This window comes from Topomyia yanbarensis, chromosome 2 (genome assembly GCF_030247195.1).
Source record: "Topomyia yanbarensis strain Yona2022 chromosome 2, ASM3024719v1, whole genome shotgun sequence".
In the NCBI taxonomy this organism is placed as follows: Eukaryota; Metazoa; Arthropoda; class Insecta; order Diptera; family Culicidae; genus Topomyia; species Topomyia yanbarensis.
Window position 1 is genome coordinate 464,287,731 of NC_080671.1, and position 25,968 is coordinate 464,313,698.

Consider the following 25,968-nt stretch of genomic DNA (forward strand, 5'->3'; position numbering starts at 1 on the left):
GCGGATGGGTTGATTTTCCCGACGGGTTGAGTAGGCGGTGTGCCTTGGCGAATGAATATGTGCTCGATGCTGGATCGGATGATCACCACCGTTTGGCAGATGAACTCGGTAGCGACCGAATGAAGCGTTACTCGAGCTGGTAGCTTGGATGGGTGGGTTTGGTTTTCCACGTGCGGCGATTATGTTTCCCACGAGGGTAACGATTGTCCGGACCCGCGTGGTAATTACAAACAACTCTGACCTCGTATGGTCTCCTGGGTTTATTTGGTATGTAATTTCCGCTCGTGAGGCACTTCTCGGAGGTTTCACGAAAAAACCGAATGGGTCCTGGTTAGAGGGAAATTGGCGGATGGTGTAAAGTTAGGCTATTACTTTAATGAGGTTATGCTACTGGGTACATGAGTGTAGTTTGTTTTTGACATACCTGATTCTTGTATAATTTTAAATGCTTTCACGCTTTTCTTATAAATAACTTTTGATTTCCAAATATTACCTTACTGTTTTACTCACTGACTTTTTCCTTTAAACTTTCTTGTCTGATCACTGGGCTGTTCGGTCGTAAAGTGAACCTAAAGAAATTCTTAATCCAGTAGCCACCTATCCTTAACCAATTCCCTCTCTTTTCTTCTCTTTTTCCGAAACTTCTCGCATTTTCCTCCTTTTCCGGCAGACCAGTCAGTGAATGTATGTGTTTTGTGTTGTAATCTTAAGTGTACTGTTTAACAAATTTTGTTCTAGGGTTTTTAAATTGACCGTTAGTCGCATACATTATAGTGGAGTATTTTATCTTTTTCTTATAATTTACAACAATTAACATTAACCTAACTACAAAAGTAATAATTTTCGAAATACATTTATTTAATTATTTATTCTCAACATCATCGGTTAATAATGTTTTTATGGAAGATAAGCCCTCATCTGCAGTAAACAGCAGTGTGACCTGCGCCTCTCTCACGCTCTTACTACTCACTTCCCATAGCTGCATAGGGCAAAGTACCCAAACGGTAACAACACTGCGAGAGACATCCACGCCAACTACACCAGTGGACCTCAAACGAAAATCGCTCGGTTGCATCGGGTCTGGGACCGACCATGGCATGACAGAGGACCAAACATAGACACCAGCTTAAGTCGAAAATTCAAAGCAGACGATCCCACTAAGCTCGCGCGGATCGAATTCAACAAACTTATCAACCAGAAGTACAACAATCACCTACATCTATTCACTGACGGCTCCAAGCTAAACGAGGAAGTAGGAGCAGGCGTAAGCGGAATCGGAGCTGGTCTATCGCTTCACTTGGCAGCTTCTTACTCCGTCTTCACAGCTGAAGCAGCAATCTTCACCGCAATTACCCAAAACCCACCGATACACGGCTGTATTTTCGGACTCCCTTTCGGTCCTAACTGCGCTCGAGACAGGGACCTCCAAACACCCGTACGTGCAAGGAATAGAAGCTAACTGCGACACCCTCACCACATTAGTGTGGGTCCCCGGCCACAGCGACATTAAGGGCAACTCCGAGGCAGACCGCCTGGCAGCCATCGGACGAAAAGCCCGCACCATGATCTCCCAAGAAGTTCCTACTTGCGACATCATCAGAGCATTTAAGCAGAAAGTAGAAACCGATTTCACCAGGCACTTTCTCATTAATTGCCTAGAATATCAAGACCTTCGGACAAGAATCGACCTCCCGCTATCCATCAGAGACGCCCTGTCCAACGACCCGGTCAGGGAGGAAATTATAATCTGTTTCCTAAAACACGCCGGCCTTCTTGACAGTTTATAAAACAAACCAAACCCACAAACATGCAACACAGACAACTAAGAATTTCACCAACTAATGCTGCGTGCCCCTCGCCATACCCGGACCGGGTGATGGGAGGGTTCACCGCGGCCCAACAGCAACCAACACATCCCACCGCGGACCCTCTGCCAGCCCCCCGCTAGGCGCTGGAGAGAACCATAACTGTAACTGTAACCATAACTGTGTGATCCCTTTTTCCTTTTACGGGCGAATGACCTAACGGTTAAAACCCAAAATAAAAAAAAATACAAATACAAATTCTTGCTAGTAATCAGCATTCTGAATGCACAACAGCAGTAGAAAAGCATTTTCTTGGCTCAGCAGTAGAGTAGCCGTATATTTCGCCAGATGTGACTTTTAAATAGCATTTAAAACGACTTAACTGCTTATCAGCTAGTCGTTAAGACGCATTTTGCATGCTTATTGGTTACTTGGGATATGAATTGGAAAAATTTTAATCGATACAACAACAAATTGCACCACATTTCTATGTGGTTTTGGAAAATTATACAATCCGTTGAAGAATTGCGTATGTTGACATCAATTTCATACACTACTGCATCCAAAATAAAATCGGTGTTACCCATATTAATCTATGAATTATCCTGTTGAATTCTTTAATTGGGGACGGGCATAGCGTAGTTGGTAAATCGATTGCCTTGTACGCAGCTCACCTGGGTTCGATTCCCAACCCAGCACATAGGGTTAGGGACCATTATAACTAGAAAATATAAAAGAGCAGATGTACTGCTGCTACGGATTCGAATGCAGCCAACGGATTTCAAATGATTGTGTGTAGGAAATCCGACCAATTTATTTCATTATGCTCCAAATGGTCAAACAAAGAAAATTGTCTATCCGCGAAAATAACAATAAGTCTTGTTTGTAATGAAAATATTTGTTATTTTTGATATACTCAAACTATTTTGTTTAGTTAGTGTCGATGGGTGTATCGAAGCGCCCCGGTTTACAGATTATATATATATATATATATATATATATATATATATATATATATATATATATATATATATATATATATATATATATATATATATATATATATATATATATATATATATATATATATATATATATATATATATATATATATATATATATATATATATATATATATATTGAGTTTTTGGAAAAATCGATAGATAATCGGACTTGTCCATAAGTGTCTTTCCCACATTGTTATGAAAGATCTATAACTATATTTTCAAATCAATCTGAAATTTTTAGTTTTTAACGAATAATTTCTACTTGCGTTTAAGAAACACCAATAGAACTATTATTCCATTATGATAAAGATTCTAAAAAAATCTTAAAACACTTGGAAAAAGGTTCGAAACCTTAAGGTGTCCGTCTGAGGCACACTTCCCAACTATACTTTTTCATTTGTGATGCTATACTTCATACAATACTGAAAGTATTGAAGCTTTCGTTGATTTCGGAATGTCAGTTTAGCTAATAGATTGGCTTATAAAGCGAAGGATGCAGTTGTGTTGGAACTATTAATAACATTTTTTTAAGATTCGATAAAGGTTGAACTAAGAATGAATTAAAAATGGAAAATAAAGATATACAACAATGTTTAACACATCGGTCGCGGGTGAAGTTTCATGTGGAAAGTACATATAGTTTTTTATAGTGATCGAAAAATTTTTTTATATATATATATATATATATATATATATATATATATATATATATATATATATATATATATATATATATATATATATATATATATATATATATATATATATATATATATATATATATATATATATTGGTTTTAATTTAATTTATATATTAGAAACATACGAATTAATGATGCTGAAATGCAATACAAAGCAAAATTACAATTTCATAACTCTTATATAAATGATGCATAATATAGCATTAAATGAGCTTTGATCGTTCAATAACGATAAACCGATATATAGTTAAAAAGCTTATTTCACAATGCGTTGATGCTACAGTGGATGACCCTATTGTCTATATTTTGGATGCGTTATGATTGTTCACTTACAACGTACAACTACATTATATTAAATGCTAACAACTAAAGGAGAACAAAAACATAGGTATTCAATCAATCATCTATTTGAGAACGACGGATATTTTGGTTTCCAAACGGGAAAGATGCGCTTATTACTCAAGTAGCAATGGTTTCATGTTTATAATCACACAAACAGCAATGCCATTACTCTTCAAAAATACCATTGAAAACTCAAAGTACTGAAATTAAATGAAAAATGCTTTGCAATACTCTCAGTAGATGAATAGTAGACTAATACTTTTCTAACATGTCACGAACCATAACGATGGTCAAATTTCATTATCGTTTGATAAACATTGTCCGTATGCACGCCATTCTAATAACAAATTTTTTACGTATCATCTAAGTTGCAGGTTCATTTAAATCATAACAAATGGCAGAGTATATAATAACAATTGTTGCACCTTAAACCCGTCATAGGTCCAGCTTCCTAGCTTTAAGACACACGTTTGTACATCATATGGAAAATATTCAACATCGATTGAACATGACGATTTGTATACTGCGGGTGGTTGCCATATTACCAGACCAGTATTATATACTGTTGCTTTAGTCATTAAAGTTACTTCATAATGACCATCAGCACTGTGAAAAGAAAAAATGCAGAAAGTAATGAAAATCCACAAAAAATAAAGCTAAAGTTGAAATTAAGTCATTAATTAGAGTTCAACAATATAGTATACCAACGAAATACTTTACCAAGTGCGATTTACAATATGCACGGAATATATAAGTAAATGGCTTAGCAGCCTAAGACTTCAATTAAACATTGAACGGCGATACAACCTCGTATAAGGTAAAAGTGAAAAGTCAAATGTCTATAGTTCGAGTTGTCATACATGACAATGAGACTTGAAATCATATAGTACCCTACCAAGTTCAAGCTTAAAAGAAATCATAAACAGCAGAATCCCTGATGCGTGACCTTGACCGTAGGTGGCTTAAAATTATCCTAATCGAGGTATTCGCTTTTCATTCTTTAGTTTTTTATCGCATTATTTGCACTTATTGAATTTTACAGATCTTTATATAAAGAACTTATTTTATCAAACTTCCAAATGGATCAAGTTCCAATCGTAACAAGCTTATATATATATATATATATATATATATATATATATATATATATATATATATATATATATATATATATATATATATATATATATATATATATATATATATATATATATATATATATATATATATATATATATATATATATATATATATATATATATATATATATATATATATATATATATATATATATATATATATATATATATATATATAATACAATAGAAGACTGGTGAGTTTCGATATATTTTTAAAAATAACCGAAGCATCAATACAGAAACTCAACATTTTGGAAGTAATATTTCATGTTTACATTGATTACAAGTTAAGGGGAGATTATCGTTCTCGGAAATTAAAAATCGATTGAAGAATAAAACGTATTATTTATTTTATATTTGAGAAAAATCCCAAAGCGAATGGAATTTTCATAACGCTCGACGGTATGTTCGTCTTTTAGAACTTGCATTTTTCAGCAAACAAAACGCGCATCTAGTATCAATGGATGAATCAATGAACGGAAATTCAGTTTATTGAACCTTAAATATGTTTTATGTTGAAGCAGAAAAACCAGCAGATGCTTTGTTTATTGTATTGCAATTTTGTTGTTCATATGATATACATCTATTTTGTAATTCAAATGATATGTATGTTTTTAAAGTAACAAGAATCTTTCGTAAATCATTTGTTTTTACTCAGTTATTTTAAATTTAACGTGCTATCTTTAAGTAATGAGTTATTGAATTATATCAGTGGTATAGATCGAAGAACTTCTCCTTGCATAATTATGCACAAGCATACTCATGTTCTCACCATTTTACCTTATTGACTTCGGAAAAAGTATAAATTACAATGAAACTTGAAGTATGATTGGTCTATTACATTGTTGTTCTGCTTACAATTGTTGGCGTGTTAACGAAGTAATGGTAAGAGTCACCGCTTGCTAGCTTTCAAGTTGTATTGTGCTGAAAAAAATATCATAGTCCAATATTGGCTTTTCAAATTAACGTAATATTACCAGAGTGCATTGAAACATGAAATGATGACAACGTAAAATACACATTCTAGATATAGAAGTATACCACATGGTTTATTTCTTATGGATACGTGTGTTCATGCTTTTGTGTGAATATGGTGCTGCGTGTATCTATACAGGCGTTTGCCTTGGGCTGCTTATATACGAAAGTATGTGCAACTCTAATTATCTGTTGTCTATTTTTGTATATTTTCCAATGTTATAATGTTCTACATTGAATTATATTTTATTATATTAGGCTTCAACCTATTCATACACAAATGATTACCTCCGTGAATAGTGTACATTTTTCATCTTAGCCTGTGTAATTTTTTGTATCGAGTTCACAATTCGTGATACTTTTGGAAAAAGCTGCAACCATTCAAACTAACAGGAATTAATCATATTTGTTATTTCCCAAATTCTGTTAAGAATTTCCATATTCAAGCTTCATTTATTCAGCAATCTTTTAGGGATTACTCTGAACTAGTGATACAAGAGCCTCTTGTTTTATAAGTCATCCACCGTATGGTCGAGTCCCGCCAGCAAGAATTTTTAGCATGGGGACGGGCATTGCGTAGTTGGTAAAACGATTGCCTTGTACGCAGCTCACCTGGGTTCGATTCCCGACCCCGCACAATGGGTTAGAGATTTTTCTAATGAGATTTCTCTTGCCCGAAAATGAGGTAAATGACCCTAAGGTTAAAACCTCTATAATCAAAATTTTTAAAAATATGTTCCAGTGGCGATACATGGTTGTATAGCACGCTTGGAGTATTTTCAAGCGGTCAAATTAGAAATTCCATTGATCTGGTTGGATATATGGATATTAGAACTCGCCACATTGATTAGTATTGTTCTAACTAAATTCTTATGTTTATTGTTTATTGCATATTATAATAATACGGCAAAATCAAGGTCATCGTTTTGTTTGAATGAATTACAAAACTGAAGCAAATTGGTTGTTCTATATTGAACCATGGATATTTTCTATTATTACTCATAAATAGCGCACAAACGTTTTTGTGCATATAATTGAACACATGATATGATAGAAACAGGTTAATATTGCATACAGAAGCAACGTGATACGTAGATATTTTTAGGACTATTCACGATTCAATTTTATAGAATAAATATTAACTATCATATCAACTTTACATGACTTAGCTCACAAACAATCGAAATTATTCCGATTTAGTAATAAGATTGAATATGATGATCTTCAACCGACCGAAAACTGAGCTACAGCTCAACGCACTATTGATGTTCGCTGTCCCAACACATATTAAGAAGCAAATGTTATTACACTTATGTTTTGCATTGTAAATACAAACGTTATAATAGCGCACATAATAATTGCATACCAAATCAAATTGACACATTTTCAGATCGAAATAATTAATTGAATGAGTTTTCTCCGTTATTTTAAATGAATAAATCATACTTTCAAAAGCACATGAATAAATAACATAAAAATACAATCATAATAAACGGTTTATTACTATATACATTTATGATTGTTTGTATTTTAAATAAGAAATTACGTGCAGATTTATGTTCAATAAAACTATTATTGTAGGATTGGCAAAAAATCTCCCCTGATCAATTATATACATGTTACAGAAAGAAATTCTTTAACAAAAAACTATTTTGTCCGTAAAATACCTTGAACTATTCCATTGTTTCATGTATTACGTAATAAAAAAAATGTAGTTTAATGTATGTAAGAGGAATTCTACCTCCCACTAAGATCAGTGGGACTTAATAATTAGAATTTGGAATCCGTAAAATTCAGTACATTTATTTTTATTTTTTTGGAACTGAAGAAGGTATGCTGGAATAGTAGTGAATGGCCTAACAACAAATTAGGGAGTATACTTAATAACTCGAAATAATAATGCAGATCTATTTTTGTAGTGGTGCGTTATGCTGAAGCATTTCGATTGGTTATGAATATTATTTACTTTACTATACAAAATCACTATGAACTACTATTTACATGGGAAACCTTTTCGTGGTATGTTTTAGTTTCTGATTTAAAAATAAAATATTGGTATAATTGAAATGTATTTATAATCGATTAACAAATAAAACAAAAATCTTGGGACTAAAAATGCTTTGCAAAGCTAAGTTTTCTTTAAAAAAGTATCCAAGTGAAGAAGGGCTGCAAATTTCCAAAAACCTACCTTAAAACCATCATATGTCCAACTTCCAAATTTCAATACGCATGTTTGTTCATCAAACGGAAAATACTCTACATCAATTTCACATGATGATTTGTATATGGCAGGAGGTTTCCACTCAACTAAACCTTCGGAATATATTGTGGCTTTTGTAGCTAACGTCACTTCGAAATTACCGTCCGCACTGATGATTATCATCAAACAATTTAATGCATTAAAAGGGGAGATTTGGCGCATGAATTTAAGCATGGAATTAAAATGATTTTTAGAATTATGTTTAGAACACATTTTATTGATTAGTTTAGTTGCATGACATGTATTAAAGAACTTAGGAAAAACAATATTGCTTAATAAATTTAATTGATAATTGAAAATAATATTCACCCATGATAATAATAGGCAAATTAAAATGATACTCTCCCATTATATCACAGTTGAAATTTTGATCAATGGATAATGGCAAACAAACCTTTTTTTCTCGACAAATTCCTCACTATAATCGTAGATCAAATAAAGTAATACAACTGATTCAAACTGAATGCTTGAAGTAATCAAACCTTTTTTTCAGTAGAAAATCACTTGATTGCTAGAAAACCTACTGTTTGATTCATGCAATTGTGAAAATATTTATTACATAATGTAATAAATCATATTTCGTATCAATATGAGTGTAATTTTCAAATGATTTGTAAATTATTGATAACTGAATTTATATGTTCACAGCATCAATTAAGACATATATTCAAACTACGAGGAATTAGACTTAAATAACCTCAAGCTGACAAGAGTCAATAATAGTCGATGTGTAATTATTGGATACGGGTTGATTTATGTGATCGTAAATCTGAAACAGGTATACAAACAAATGTACTCACTTGTTGTATAACACAATATCTGGCCGCCAAATGTGATCCGATGGCACATGTAACATTTGCACACCTCCATATTCTTTTGGTTCCCATCTCAATTTGTAATCATACCATGACTGCAAAAAAGCAAATTAAAATTGGTTTCAATGCAACGTTATTCCTCTAAACAGATATTGTATTTAAGACCAACAAATTGTGACATATTACAACAAATTGTGACATATTGTGACATATGGGGCAGGTGGGGGGGGTAAGCTAGATGCGTTACGTAATTCATGAATGGTCCCTAACCAATAAAATTGTCAATGCAAAAAAATGATGAAATACAGTACAAAGGATTGGAAACCGTACGTTCCTCGGAAATGATAATTTCAAAAAGGATCTTTAACCATATTCAATTATCTTGTTTTTAACCCATCGTTTTTCAAATATTCAAATTCTAAACAAAATGGCGGGCATTTAAAAAATCAATTTTTGCTTCAATAAATCGTCGTTAATTAAAAACATTACATATTCAAATTTCGCAAAAAGAATGGGTCAAAGGCTAGATACCTTAATAAGCTTTCAAACGGAAAAAATATAAATTGGGACGACTCTGGAGAAATTTTGGTTACAGTTGAAAATCGAAATATTGATCTTGCACCATTTGCTTTTTTTCCCTATTTACAGAGTGGGCAACTAATGCGCAACTTGTGTACATGTTAGAGAATCAAGTTGCGCATCATCTACACCAGTTGCGCTTTAGTTGCATATGCTGAAAATAGGAGAAAAACCGAAAGGCGCAAGTTCACTATTTGTTACTATGTTTTAATTGCCGCAAGGTTCTTCTGTATCGATTTTGTTGGATATTTTCGGAAAATTTGAGACTAAGAGAAACGAAAGCAATGAAACTGAAAGACGGATAGGTATTCTAGAGTAAATCAGTTATAAACTTAGAGCGGAAAACTAGGACTAGGCCGGCTCATATGGACATGATTGAAAGGAAATGTGAAGAATTCTTTGCCTTCTGCTAAGTAGGAATTGGGCGTTGCACTCAAGTCTAAAAGGGAAAGGGAGAAGAATGATCGCATGGTCGTTCTAGGCGAGGATTTGTGAAGAATTTTTTTGCCGGCGTCGGCGGTAAAACATGATGATGAGTTATGTTCTACCATAGACCATGCGGTAGACTTGGGTGCAACGCCCAACTCCTACTTAGCAGAAGGCAAAGAATTCTTCACATTTCCTTTCGATCATGTCCATATGAGCCTGCCTAGTCCTAGTTTTTCGCTCTAAGTTTATAACTGATTCGCTCTAGAATACCTATCCGTCTTTCAATTTCATTGCTTTCGTTTCTCTTAGTCTCAAATTTGCCGAAAATAGCCAACAAAATCGATAAAGTTCACTATTTCGATTTTCAACTGCAACCAGAATATTCAGGATACTGACTCTGAAGTTATTGTTTTGAGAAAAATACGTGTAAGTTTTATGTTCGATTTACTTGCAGATAAAAAACTACCAAGTTCAACGTTATATACCTCAAAAAATAATAGTTCAATTTCTATGAAACGTTCAAAGAATACTTTTGAAATATTCTACGTTCATGAAATTAAAACAAAAATGATTGCTTCAAAATTTTAAATAGATCCTCAGCCTTGGAGTAGATGATTCAGCTTGCGGGCTTAGTCATATAAACCTATGCGGGCTTGCACCTGCTACAACTTTGTCAGTTATTCGAATTCCTTCAAACGGTTTTAAATGTGTATTCTTAAAAATGGTCATATTTTCCAATGCGCTAAAGAAAATGTTATTTTTCAAGAAAAATAACTCCTCACCCCTGTAAATAGAATATTGAGACTGATGTATTTAAGTGGCATTGTAACATTGGCATTACTCGGCTTACAATTTATGGAATGCGAATTAATTGCCATATTATTGCTTTGTTCTTAAGAGTCAATATAATAACTAAAAAAATAGGATAAAAATGTTGAAATAATCGTGCATGAGATACATGGAAACACGAATCGAGTGCCCCAATTATTTCACTACCATTTTAGTTAATGCGCTGAACAAAGATAGCAGACGCGCAAAGATAACCAACATCTTCAAATGGAATAATAATCGAAACAGGGCGAAAAAAGGCTCATTACCCTATATTATTGAGATGTTATTGCCTAATGAAACTTATTTCTATTTAAGCGCAGAAGATTATCGGAATAAGATAGTACTTACTTGTTCTACCCAAAGATTTGTAGTCATTATTTGATTTTTGAGATTCTGAAAAATAAATAGTTATGAGCTAGGAATGAATTTGAACAAATCCAAAGTGATCATTTATCAATCTTATTACGTACATGTAACTAAATTTCAAAAGAAGAAGGAAAGCTTTATTTGTTTTATAGCAACTGCTTCTAAAAAAACAAAAGTTTGATTCTGGAAATAAAATTATACAATTTTGATTATGGTTAGATATTTATGAACGGCAACTGTGTCCCATTAGAATGTTAATGAAGGATGACACTTAAATTTTAATATTAAATATTACGGAACTCGCCTTTGCTGTACCAAGCTAATCTCTGACACAGTGAATTCAAATGATAATCATGTCCCAATCGACCTTCCATGATTCGCTATAGGCAATTAGAAACCGATGCGTTTAATATTTGATACTTTTTCTGCAACAATCGCTGGATACAGTGATGTACAATAACTAGAGTAACACATAAGTTCATGAACCAAAACATTTCCAAAATAGAAATTTATACGAAACAAGTTACTGTATAACAGCGTCATTGCGTTTAACAAAAACGGTATGATTAATCAACGAGAAATGGCTCATGCATGTGTACTTATAAGTTATAACTAGTATAAGACTCATGTGGTATTGGTACATATTTTTTTTCAATGTCTAAATCGGAGAGCTGGCCCTCAACCTGGCGTATTTAAAAAACTGATTTTCATTACCATTGAAATAAAGAAATACAAAACTATACTACAAATCCACCTATGTCATTTTGCAGCGGGTGCAAATCCCATTGAATTTTGTTGAGTGCCAAGATTATACGAAATTTATTGGGATAATTCGAGTACACACACCAAGAGCTAAGCAACATCAACAAGATTAGACGACGTGCCATTACATTGTAAACGCGCCGATTGAACCAATTTCTGACCATCTGATTCTCGATTTATTATAAATATGTCGTCGCTTTTGTGCTATCTTATGACAAACGCCATTTTGGGGTAAACTGAGTTAGATATGCTACATTACTTGTCAAAAAAATCTCTACAAAGTGACGTTTTCAGAATTTTGACATTCTGCTTGGTTATTGAGATATAGCGAGAAACGTGCTGAAATTTGTTTAATTTTTTGCTTCAAATGACTGTGTCTGGAGATTGGCTCAAGTTATCTTGATGTATAAGGTGTTTTTATGTGTAAAACTATCTGTGAAACACAATGGCATAATCATTTTCAAAAAAAAACACGCAAATTGTGAGAAAAACACAGTTTAAGTTTTCAACTGGAAATATAGCATATTTGGCAACACTGTAACCAAAAATAACTATTTTTGCTAGATTCCCTGACTCATTTCCTTCAAAATGCATCGCACCGGTTGTTTATAGACCAAATGAAGCCAAAGATATGAATAAAAGTTAATAATTGATGATTTTTTTCTATGAAAAATTTTCCATGCACGATTATGACACGCCATACAAATTTTGCCATCAATACACGCTTATGACACGTGTGAGTGCGACTTTTGTTTACATTTATAGTAAAAACTCGCAACATAGTCAACCGATCTTCGTAATATTTGAGAGATTAATACAGAATAGATAGAAGCATTAATTGTCTTTTTTGAATTGTTTGTACCATTTATAGGTTTCAAGATATTCAATCTCAAACTTTAAAAATCGTTTTTCTCGAAATGTGCAACATGGCGCTTGTCATAAGATAGCACAACAGCGACGATGTATAAATAAAGGTTTGATACAGAAAATAAAGTAAAATAATACGAAAATAAATAAATCTGATTAAAGTAAAATATTTACGTACCACGTCGATCAGTTGAGATAATTTTAGCTTGATACAAACACGAAGAACATCTGAAGTGTTTACTACAGGTCGTACTAATTTATTGTAATTACTCAGCAGATCATCATATAATCTTTTTGCGTCTGGATTTCCGGCTACTGCACAATGCACTACTAAAGCAGAAAGCAGCCAAACTCTTAATGTTTCACTTGCTGTTAGCGGCATTTTTTTCATTTCTCGGTCAAATATATTTCACTTGCTATGTATATTAAATTAGTTTGTGTCTTTAATGTATTTCCTTATAATTGATGATTGTGTTATCACATCTGTAAGAAGAAGAACGGTAACAATAAATAAGAGAAATAATGTAGCGTTTATTGAAGAATTAGAAAAGCTAATCCTAATCAGTCCGATTCAAACATCCGTTCCATCCGGTCATACCACTTAAAAGTTAACGAACTACTTAGAGTTTTCCAATAGCAGGCTTTCTCAAGACCCCTTGTGTTAGTCCTTGACCAATATTTTTCAAGGATAGTAGTAAAAGCTAATTACAGCGAAACAACTGATTTCTGCAAGAATTTGATGGAATCGAAACTTGAACCCAGTGTCATCTATTTCTAATAATACTTAGTAAGACTTCTTCCATCTGATTAAGACATCGGTACTACTTCCTGCAACAGCGGACAGCAACCAGCCTAGTGGCAGTGCAGAGCCAAGTCGAGTTGTATCATCAACATCAGACCTATTTATTTACAGATGTTTAGAAATTGGGCAAATCACCTTCAAAGTTAAAGCCCCAAATAAACAATACAATACTATGTATAAAAATGAACGAAAACACTAGCAATAAAGCTAACTTTCATTAACTTTGTCTGTCATGGAATTCTGAATTTTCTAAACTGAAGGATTAGAATGAGAATATTTGTTCAGAGGTAATGTTCTCAGCTTTCCAACGATTGAAAAAATAGATAAATAACATACTTTTTGATTAAGAGCAAGTATAAGAAAAAATAAATGAAAACATATAACATCATTGGGAAGATAACCGGTACAGTGAAGTTGAGAAATCGTTTGTCTTGTACGTCTCAGCTGGGTCTGATTCCCAACTTCGTACATAGGGTTAGAGATTTTCCTAATCCGAAAAAGAGGCGAATGGCCCTGAGGTTAAGCGAATCAAATAAAAACTTCAAAGGGACATAATCAGTAAAATAAACCTTAGAGATATTGTGAGAAAGAACAAATTGTGCAGCTCCATTCGACAAAAAATCTGACTGGTTAAAATAATAATATTCAGCCGATAACATCCTAGGAACATTTCTTACAGCCATCAAACGACTTATAAAGTGAAAACGTAAATCACAACAACTTCCACTGAACGAAACTCTTGATTGACTGAAAAAGAACCTCCAAGCAGCAACTTATGAATGAATGCCATGCTATCAGTACACATATTCACGTTTGTTTTTAGTTATATCCGTCGGTCTGAGCACAGAATAAAAAATCACGCAAGCGAAAACACTGACTGTGACTAAATATTGATCCACTTTCGCTTTCACTTATCGACATAACTATAGTTAATGCATTGATATTAAAGGAAAACAACTACCACTACATAAAGAAGCAAAATTATTCTGCACTACGACGGATTGATTTTTCGGATGATAATGGTTCGGTCTTGTCCTGTCCTATCTTCTGTTTGATTATGTTGTTACTGTGAAAGCAAATTAAATTTGTTCGAAAAAACGATCAATCGCGATGCAATATACCGCTGATTATCTCCGACAGCATATATTTTCACATATTCTGATATGATTTCACTGTAAATATTGCATAACATATGAAAGCTAGCACACAAAAAAGTTTTTGCGGTAAATTCATAGTTAACTATTTAATACAACAATGTAACTTTTTCTAAACCATCTTTACATCACGATGTTGCGATGAGAAAATATAAAAAGGAATTAAACCTAAAACTTACTCTAAAATTGTGTAAAGTCTGCACATTTGGCACAGAAGAAAAGGATTTACGCCCTATCGTATTGTCACTCAAATTCTCACTAAAAGTATAAATCTGATATTGAGTTTTTACTTTACCACATGATACTTATGGACAGGTAAAATGAGTTCCAGTGAGTGTACAAACGAACAAAAGTTCATCTCGTGGACAGATTTTACTCACAATAATATTCAGCATCTAGAGCCATACCATTGTTATCATTCGTAATGCGCAGGTGCTATGAACATGAAACGTGGTCTTCACCCTAAACAGAGAAAATATCACTCTCTGCTGCGTTTTTTGTTATACATGGCCCTAATCAATACAGGGACAAATAAGAGTTTTGCCTTAAAATCCTAGTGCTGATATATTATATTATATTATATTATATTATATTATATTATATTATATTATATTATATTATATTATATTATATTATATTATATTATATTATATTATATTATATTATATTATATTATATTATATTATATTATATTATATTATATTATATTATATTATATTATATTATATTATATTATATTATATTATATTATATTATATTATATTATATCATGTGATAATATCTTTTCAAACTTCTCTGAGGCCGCTTTCCGTTTCTGCGCAATTTGAAAACAATAAGGATAATTTCGGGAGATATGCCGCACCTTCCCAAAAATCAATCTTGCATCAAAGTAAACAAAACAAAATATGATTAAATCATTTTTATCAATTGCGACAAGTGTCTAAAAACACTGAAATGCTTTTTGTAACGAATGAAATTATCAAATTTCTATGAAAGGTCTATTCGAGTAAAATGCCACACTGTAATTCTAAACTCAAAAATGGTGATCAAATTTGATACTAAAAATGGCTTAAAACACCTGGCAAATGTGTTCAAATATTAAGGTGTCCATCTTAGGCACAGCTCCCCTAAGATAACAAAATCCATCATTATGGATATTCAATTCATCTTCATTAATGTTCCCCATAATTTGTTCTTCGACCTAATACCCCTATCACTTTTTGTTTTGTTGCAATATAATATTAACCTAACATAACGCTAATGCAAATACAGTGTGTTCAAAACTGTGCTTTGTGCATACGCAATGAAGAGCTTAAAATGGCATTGGACCTACCTAATTCAGTAACGAGTGTATTGGCAGTGCACAGCTAAATCGAATTTATTTTCAATAACATCATTTTTATCTTCATAAAATTTGTTTTTCTTCAGAAAGACATGTTACGTAACGTTCTGCCTTATTCCCTCTCTCCCATATGTCACAACATGACTAGAAAAAATGAAGAAAAAAAATTAAGCGCACATATGGTACAAATTTGTTTTACATTCTAATAAAAGACTGCGTTGACTTTTTCGTACACCCTACCCTCTCACAAACTGTCCACGTGGTATATGAACGGCCCCAAATGAGCAATCGCGATAGGGGATAATGAAGCGGTTCTTTGTCTGTTATAGCAATAGCTTTGTTCAGGTATGATCAACAAGTTTGCAAGGTTTTCCAAGCTCACAGCAGCACGATATTCAATCAAAAACACTCGGGGCAGTAAGCAACGATCCTTCCAAAACTAATCAAAGTGTGGTCGAGAAAAGCAAACATGCTGGTTCTCAAGTTTCCCAGCTAAGTATTGCGCATTTTACACCAAACTGGACTGTCACACAAGTGTGAACTATCCTTCAAAGTAAAGTAAAAGTGCACGTTGACACGGTTCGCTTGGAAGTCTTCAGTGCACAAATAAAGCAAGAAATAAGTACACCGAAGCCTTCAAAGCGCTCCGACGAGAATGTGCGCTTTTATTAGACATTGAAGGTAACTGATGTGAATAGTGTAGGGAAAAAATAAAAATATCAATGTTCTCTAAAGAATCTTTTCATCGCCGATTTTCAAATAAAAAGTTCACTGATATAAAATATCGTTAGAGAACCTGCAGAGTGCCGATGCTTGCGAACTTGGTTCGGTTCAAGCAAATATCAGTAGGAAAAATAGATCACTTGCGAACTTTGATATCTGCGATAACACAAAAAAAGTTCGCCCTATGAAACCATCCTACACGAACTTCGAGCAAGTTGTTTTTTATTTAAATGTGCAAAAAGAGAGCAGAACGTTTTCGTGGTGAATAGCAGACTTTCTATCCATTCTGAGTTGCATTCAAAATCAGCTATGGATGAAACGAACTCGTGCACTCATAACACCGAACCGAGTTTGTTTTCGTACAATATTCATTCCAAAATCAATATTCCAGACACCCCCGCTCCTTCACATTGATTTTTTTTTCTGGATCCGGCCCCGGAAAGAAAGACCAACATAGGCTCAAAATCAAATTTCATAGGCAACAGACAGCTGGAAAATGGTAATTTCGTCGAACAGAACTGAAATAATGCTATTTGGCCCAGATCTCAAAGTCGAACTTAAATAAAGAATCTACAGGAACACTGAACAACTCCGCTCAATTTAAGTATTTTGCAATGAAATTGTGAGAATATATCGTCCAATAGTGGTATTTTGCTGCGTCGACATAACATTTTTTTAAAACGTGTTTTCTACGATTCGAAAACTTAAAGCAACCTCCGTATTCTCCACCGACTTCCACTCTCCATCAGGTACATCCTAGCAAACGATCCAGTGAGCGAAGAAACTCTAATCTCCTTTTTGAGAGATGCGAGGCTACTCGAACGCATCTAGAACACGAATATCGAACGCGCTAAACATCTCTTGCAGGCGATCTAATTTGTACAATCCCACGGGCCCTCCGCCTCACTCGGACCGAATGAAGGGGAGGTTAGCCACGGCTCACAAACAACAAACAAGCACGACCCCAACATCCATGATAACTACACACCATGCAAACCATGGGCCCTCCGCCTCACCTTTAGCGGGTGTAGAGGAGGTTTCCCGCGGCCCATCAACACTACTATACCGAGAATCGATCCGTCGAGCTACAACCAATGCGAAAGAAGTATGAAACACTGCGGGCCCACCGGCCTTATGGCCCACATCTGCACCGAACAAGATACGACACAGGCAATAACTAAATGATATACACTTGTTAATGCAATGTAACATACCTTTTCCTTTCTAATGGGCGAATGACCTCATGGTTAAAGCCCCAATAAAAATAACTAACTAACAAAACTAAAAGTGTCCGTCTTAGGCGCAGTTGCCCTACATATATTTACGTGAGTTTTTAATTATATCCGCCTATGCAAATTTGCTGGGCTTGGTCTGGGTACAGAAGAAAAAATACACGCAAGAGAGAACACTTTAATATGTTACATAAATGTGACTGAATATTGATTTTTTTCACTTTCACTTGTCGACCTAAAGTTAATGAATTAATATTAAAGGAAAACAACCACAACGACACAAAGAAGTAAAATTATTCTGCACTACGGCGAATGGATTTTTTGGACGAATATGGTTCGGTTGTATCCTGTATCCTACCGTTCGTTTGATTATACTGTTACTGAGAATGTAAATCAAATTTGTTCAAAAAAGCAATCAATCGCAATGCACAAAAAGGTTGATTGTCTCTGACAGATTATGTTTTCGCATATTCCATGAAGATTTTACTGTGAATATTGCATAACATATGAAAGCTTGCTTTTTCTGCACACAAAAAAAGTTTTTGCAGTAAAATCATAGTTAACTAGTTAATACACCAATGTAAGAATTTCAAAACCATTTTAACTTCACAAGGTTGCGATGAGAAAATTTTAAATCATGAAAATATATCTGAAACTTACTCTAAAATTGTATAAGTTCTGCACATTTGCACAAAAGAAAATGATTTACGCCCTATCGTATTGCCACTCAAATTCTCACTAAGTGTAAATCTGATACTGGGTTGTTATTTTATCACATAATTCTTTTGAACAGATAAAATGAGTTCCAGTGAGAGTATCATATACCAACAAAAGTTCATCTCGTGAACAGATTGCACTCACAATAATATTCAGCATCCAAAGCCATTCCCGGTGTTATTATTCGTAACGCGCAGATGCTATAAACAAGAAACGTGGTCTTCAACCCAAGCAGAGAAAGTATTAATCATAACCTCTCATCTTATCTCAGTATAAACTCTGTTGTATTTTTGTTATACATAAAAATAAACGGCCTCCAATTCAATACATTGACAAAAGTTTTGCCCTAAAATCAAAGGGATGATCCTGTCTGAAGAATACGTAGATTGTTACACTGACGGTTCTTTGTTGAAGGGCCGAGGTGGTGCTGGTGTCTATTGTCATGAAGCGAGATTAAACCAATCCTATTCGTCTGGTAGATAGTGTAGGGCACTTATTGGTCTTTGTAACCTCAAATATGGCATGGCTAATATTCAACATCCTAAAGATTATTCGTGTGATATTTGTGAAATTTTTATCAATTCGTATACTTCAAAAAGTTGAAAGTATTGGCCAAAATTATCGAAGTCTGCTATTCGGATCTAGTTGATTATATCGTAAAAGTGCAATTATATCGACTGTTGCTATATGCAATATGATTATTTTTCATCTCTTGAAATGTCAAACTACATGTGTAATAAATAATAAATAATTTTGGAGTGTTTGTTAACCAAATAGAATTGAAATAAAAATCACACCTTTCATCAAAAATTGAATTCACCAATTAGTTTTACCATTACTGCGCAGGATTTCAACAAATTGATTTCACACGTTCAAACGTCGGTATACATACCGACAAAACTTCAATCGAAATTACTTGTTATTTTGAAATATATTATTTATTTTGATCATAGAGGGTTTCACCTTACGGTCATTTGCCTTTTTTCGGGTTAGAGAAATCTTATTTGGAACAATCTCTAACCCTATGTGGGAGGTTGGGAATCGAACTAAGGTGAGCTGTGTACAAGGCAATCGATTTACCAACTACGTTATGCCCGTTCCCCAAATATATTATTTTATATTAAACGATAAACTACTTCAAATCAACAATGAAATCAGTTGAATTCCAGTTGTTTGTGTACTGACTGAAACGGTCGTATAACGGCTTATGCGACTGTGTCTAGACTGAAACAAACGTTGCAAGTTTTTCAAATTTTAACCCAGTCAAACGTTTGTTTGTAGTTTTGTACCTAGGCAGAGACGTACGTGTCCAGGCTGAGGCTGGCAGCATCAAAACAACAAATCAAAAATTAGGTTCATTTTTTGTTGAAATTATAATAAGTCGGTTTTCAGTATATTTACGGCCTATCGTATTGCCACTCAAAATCTCACTGAAAGTGTAAATAGTATACAGGGTTGTTGTTGTTTATTGCGGCTTAATCATTTCTGATATTGGGTTGGTACATTACCACACAATTCTATTGAGCAGATAAAGTGAGTTCCAGTGAGTGTACCATACACAAATAAAAGTTTATCTCGTGAACAGATTTTACTCACAATAATATTCAGCATCCCAAACCATCCCGGTGTTACTATTATTAATGCGCAGGTGCTATAAGCAAGAAACGTGGTCTTCAACCCAAACAGAGAAAATATATATCATAACATCTCACCTTACCTTAGTATAAACTCTCTGTTTTGTTTTTTCTTATACATAGATTCATCGCTCAGGGTTTTGTACCCAGGCCCTCATATCAATACAATGACAAATAAGAGTTTTGCTCTAAAATCTAAGTGATGATCCTATTGTTATACCATGTATAGTATTATTTTAAATTTCTTTGAGTCTTTTGCTCTTTCTAAAAAAATCCTTTAAACAAGTTTTCAGAGCCCTTCCAATTAAATTGAAATGTAAACAATATAAATACGATATTTCGTATACCTTAGTTTCGCAAAACTAATCTATTTCAAGGATAAAAACCCCCATCTCATATTGACATTATTTATGGTTGCATGACCTTTCAGTTTTCATACATGTTATCTCTATCCACTGCTAAAAATCTAAACATATATTTTATGTATTCCACACACATAATATGCATATGCACGAAAATGTGTTACAAATATAAATTGTATTAATTGCACATACATTTGATGTGCAATCTTCTATAAAACGAATTTCTATGTGGCAAACTTTAAAAATTTTGATGTACCCCAGATGAATTTATATAGTTTTCAAATAATACTTATGTGTGACAGATAATTTTTATATGCTGCTACAAATTGCAAAAAATCATGTGTGAAATCAATAAATTCAATGTATCGAATTTTATCAATGTGCTCTTCCAGCAATGCCCTAATCACTGGATAGATAGATAGAGAGATAGATACACAAAAATACATCACTTCAATTTTCTCAGCTCTCCAATAAACGATAACGGACCATTCATAAATTACGTAACGCTTTTAGAGGGGAGGGGGTTCGACAAGTTGTTACATATTGTGACATTGGGGGAAGGGGGAGTAAGCTAGATCGTTACGTGACATGTTTTAACCGAAGGAAAAAAAATTCAAGGAAATTGTTACGTAATAGGGGGGGGGGATGAAGAAATTTATGACAATTTGTTGCATGATGGGAGGGGGAGTCAATTTTGAGCAATTTATGCGTTACGTAATTTATGAATGGTCCCTTAAGGTGTATCCTTTTTGAGTAAGTATAAGAAAAATAGATCAAAACATATAACATCATTTAGGGGGGGGGCATACCATAGTTGGTAAATCGATTGCCTTGTACGCAGCTCACCAGGGTTTAATTCCCAAACCCAGGGGTAGGTATTTTTCCAAAGATATCTTTCTAGCCCGAAAAAGAAACGAATGACCCTGAGGTTAAAACCTCTATAATCGAAAAAAAAACTTCGGTAAGGCAACGAAATAAGTCTAAATAAAGATATTGTGAGAAAGAACAAATCGTTGAAATTATGATGTTTAGCCGATAAAATCCCAAGAATATATATCACAGTCATCAAACCCTTAAGGGTTACACCACTGTAGAATTTTCAAAAAATCGATTTTTTATTTATTAGTCTAAAATGTGCTTTAGGATGTTAAAAATGATGTCCCAGAACATGGAAGACGAAAACAATACATAAGTGTTCAAGTTTTCAATTTTGCCGCAACTCCTTTTATGTATATCCCGTGTATAGTGAAAACTTTAACCGCGTTTTTCTCGAAACCACTTTTTTTGAGGTGGCCGAAAATGTAACTCGAACAAATGATTTTTTATCGCTTTGAAATTTTCACGGCATATTCAAAATTGATTTCTTCAGCATCGTACGTAGGATTATTCGAACAGCGACTTCCGCTTACCAAAAAAAAATCACATTAAAAAGAAAATTTTTTGGCAGGGAGTGGTAAATAAATCGAGGAGAATTATAAATGGCTTCAATCCATCATTCAGTTAGCACCTCTTTGATATGACACCTATTTTTACTTATCTAAATGTTTTGTAACAACCATAAGTCCTCATGTCGAATGCAAAAATCATCAATCATCAGTTTTCGAAACTAATAAATTGTCTAATTTAAAATTCCCGAATGTTCTAAAAATTATCAAATAAAAAATAATTATCGAATAAAAAAATATCGTAGGTTGGGATTCGAACCCAAGCCAACTAGGTTCACTCAAATCTATAAAAGGTTACTGTAGCCTTTGTACAGACTCTATTCAGCAGCCTAGAATTTTCGGTATATCGGTGAAATCTTAAGCATTCGATGTATGCAAGGTTGGTGCAGACAGTAAGGTAAGTGCTCAGCATTCAACAGGTTGCGGGTTCAAATCCAGGTACGTGATATGATATCCAACAAGGTAATGCAATTTTTCTCTAACTGTAACGTAACATTAATTAAAACAGATAGCTTCCAAAGAGATTGATGGCGTGTGTAACTTGAAATTAAATATCTTTTTTAATATTTTCCTATGATAATTCTCTCAGCTGAATAGCAGTAATGAAAAGGTTTATTGATAAAGCTGAACTGTAGTTTTCTTCAGGCTGTATACATGCTGAAGAATTGTTCTTTAATGTGTCTTAATCGGACAAGCTGAATAAATTCTCCAAATCCACATGCTTAATGGTGGAATAAACGTTATATGATTACGCCTATACTTCCCATGTTCAGCTAGAGCTGAATAAAGCAACTGTTAAATCGTTTATAAAACCACGAATTGTTTGTTGGGATGTTTCCTGCAGTCTTCTACATTTTAGTCGCTTTATTTTAACTTAATTTCTCCATTTCGTCAAAAATGTTGTTGATCCTGATTCAAATTGAGCTGATCGACGCTCCAAAAAATTTAGATGATTCTGTTAAAAAATTAGAAAATCGTATAAGGTAGTATAATTTATCCACGAAAGGACCTTATACTGTTTATATTAGAAAAAAGAGAAACCTATAAATGTACTTTATCCGAAATTTATAAGAAATTTAAATCTGTTACAGAAATTAAAAAAAATTTCTTTAAATAAATTGAGGGTTGTATTTTCTGATTGTATAGATGCGAACTCCTTAGTATCTTCCAAACTCTACCCTTCGGATCTTGTAGAAATTGATGGCGTTATATTTGATGAATTTATTGAATTTCATGATATTCTCAATCATGAATGTGGGGTATTTAAAAATAGAAGTGTTTCCTCTGATACTTCATAGTGAACATCTTTATAAAAAATCAGATTCCAGATTTCTTATACGTAAATAATGTAATATTTCGTGTTCGTATTTACCGCTCCCAAAGTATTGCATTGAGATCAACTTTTCGGTCACACTGAAAAATTTGGTTCTAATATTTTTTTATTATTTCGATTATAGAGGTTTTAACGTTTAGGTCATTCACTCCTTCGGGTTAGAAAAATCTCTTATAAAAAATTTCTATCCCTATGTGCGGGGTCGGGACTCGAACCCAGGTGCCGTTCGTACAAGGTAATCGATTTACCAACTACGCTACACCCACCCCTAATTCTAATAAATTAATATGTGAAAAATGGGGTGATAATCATATTACTTCTTCTTGTAATTCATCTGATGAAAATTGTATTTTATGCTCAATTAAAAGAATGCTCGGCTTTTATTAATTGCCAAACTCAATTGCATCAAAAGGCATTCACTAAAAATAAAAAGTCGTATGCTGCATTACTTAAATCTTCTTCCTTAATTATTCCTACTGAAAATTTCTATTGATTTACTTCCTAATGATGATGATACTAATTCTTCTGATTTTCAACCTAACTGTAGTTATCATCCTCCAACTAAATGAAGAAGTAATATTCACCGTGAACTAAAGGAAAACCACAACACTCATAAATCGATCTTTTTAATTCCTAAAGAATTCCCTCCACTTAAACCTACATCAGCCGATGATATTCCAGGTTTCCCTAAAAATGATTCTGAAAATAAACCTTCTGATTCTGATAAATCAAAATCTTTGTTTCATAACATTTTAGAGAAAATGATTAATCTATTAGATTGTATCTAAGCAATAAAGATTTTGTTGTCCTTAAAATCATCCTCGAATTTCTCATCAGATCCAATCTTAAACTTTGATACTTCATAAATTTAACATAATTTCAGGTATTTGAATACGACAACTTCTTATCAAGACAACAACGCTACCATCCTTTGAACTTTATATACATGTGGATAATGAAGCTTAGCTCTGTTATGATTGTATTTAACCGAGTGAGCAAAATTAGTTTAAGAATTTATTGTATTTATATATTTTGAAAAGGAAAATAGGTTTTTTATGCCTAGATTACAAAAGCAAATTTCACTCAAAGGGGCTTTTCCCTACTTCTTACAAAAAATTCAAGTAATAAATAAATAAAAATCTCGATTCACCCTCTTTCTTGCGCCAAGGAAAAATCCTCGAAATATGCCTGTCTATAGTGGTGTAACCCCTTAAAATACATAAACGTATCACAATAATTTCTGCTATACGAGACTCCGTACGGACTACAAAAGAAGCATCAACTTATGAATGAATGCAATTTTACCAGTAGGTATATATATATACATACATTTTCGTGGGCTTTTAGTTATATCCGTCTATGTATGTATGCTGGACTTGGTCTGAGCACAGAATACATATACACGCGAGAGAACAACAATGTGACTGAATATGGATTCACTTTCACTTTTCGACCAAACTAAAGTTAATGTATTAATATTAAAGGAAAACAACCACCACCACACAAAGAAGCAAAATTATTCTGCACTACGACGGGTTGATTTTTCGGATGAATATGGTTCGGTCGCTACTTTTCGTTTTATCATGCTGTTGTTACTGAAAATGAAACTCGATTTTTTTTTTCAAAAAAGCGATCAATTGCAATGCACAAAAAACTGATTGTCTCTGACAGATTATGTTTTCATATATTCGAAGAACACTTCACTGCGAATATTGAAAATTTGCAAAATAAAATGTTTACGGTAAATTCATAATTAACTACTGTGTATTACACACAAATGTAATATTTTCAAAATCATCTAAACACCACTACGTTGCTATGAGCAAATTTAAAATAATGGAAATAAACTTAAAACTCACTCTAAAATTATATAGTCTGTACATTTGGCACAAAAGAAAATGATTTGCGCCCTATCGTATTGCCACTCAAATTCTCACTAAAAGTGTAAATCTGATACTGGGTTTGTTATTTTGCCAAATAATTCTTTGGAACAGATAAAATGAGTTCCAGTGAGTGTATCATATATAAACAAAAGTTCATCTCGTGGACAGATTTTACTCACAATAATATTCAGCATCCAAAATCATTCCCGGTGTTATTATTCGCAATGCGCAGGTGCCATAATCAAGAAACGTGGTCTACAACCCAAACAGAGAAAATATATATCAAAACATCTCACTTTATCTCAGTATAAACTCTATGATGTATTTTTTATTTGGTATACATACATAGAAACGAACGAACCTCAACACAATGGCACATAAGAGTTTTCCCTTAAATCCAAGGGTTGATCCTATTCTTATACCAATATCTTTTGCTCTTTCTGCAAAAATCTCATTGAAACAA

General features: G+C 33.4%; 1 protein-coding gene across 9 annotated transcripts in view; it reads right to left on the minus strand.

Moving 5' to 3' along the window:
• LOC131686076 (acetylcholine receptor subunit alpha-like) overlaps positions 1-25,499 on the minus strand; it is a 56,055-nt gene extending 30,556 nt beyond the window's left edge. For 2 of the 9 annotated variants that reach the window (XM_058970215.1, XM_058970214.1), the window contains exons 1-5: positions 17,916-18,021; positions 13,057-13,361; positions 11,232-11,276; positions 9,030-9,139; positions 8,158-8,338 (exon numbers count right to left, since the gene is read on the minus strand). In XM_058970215.1, the coding sequence (XP_058826198.1) occupies positions 8,158-8,338; positions 9,030-9,139; positions 11,232-11,276; positions 13,057-13,269 (549 nt within the window). In that variant the 5' untranslated portion in view covers positions 13,270-13,361; positions 17,916-18,021. Of the gene's footprint in view, positions 1-4,280; positions 4,462-8,157; positions 8,339-9,029; positions 9,140-11,231; positions 11,277-13,056; positions 13,362-15,013; positions 15,142-17,915; positions 18,029-18,791; positions 18,877-25,481 lie in introns of those variants that run through there. The other 7 variants (XM_058970211.1, XM_058970210.1, XM_058970208.1 and 4 more) reach the window with 7 other exon arrangements.
• Positions 25,500-25,968: the final 469 nt, after the last annotated feature.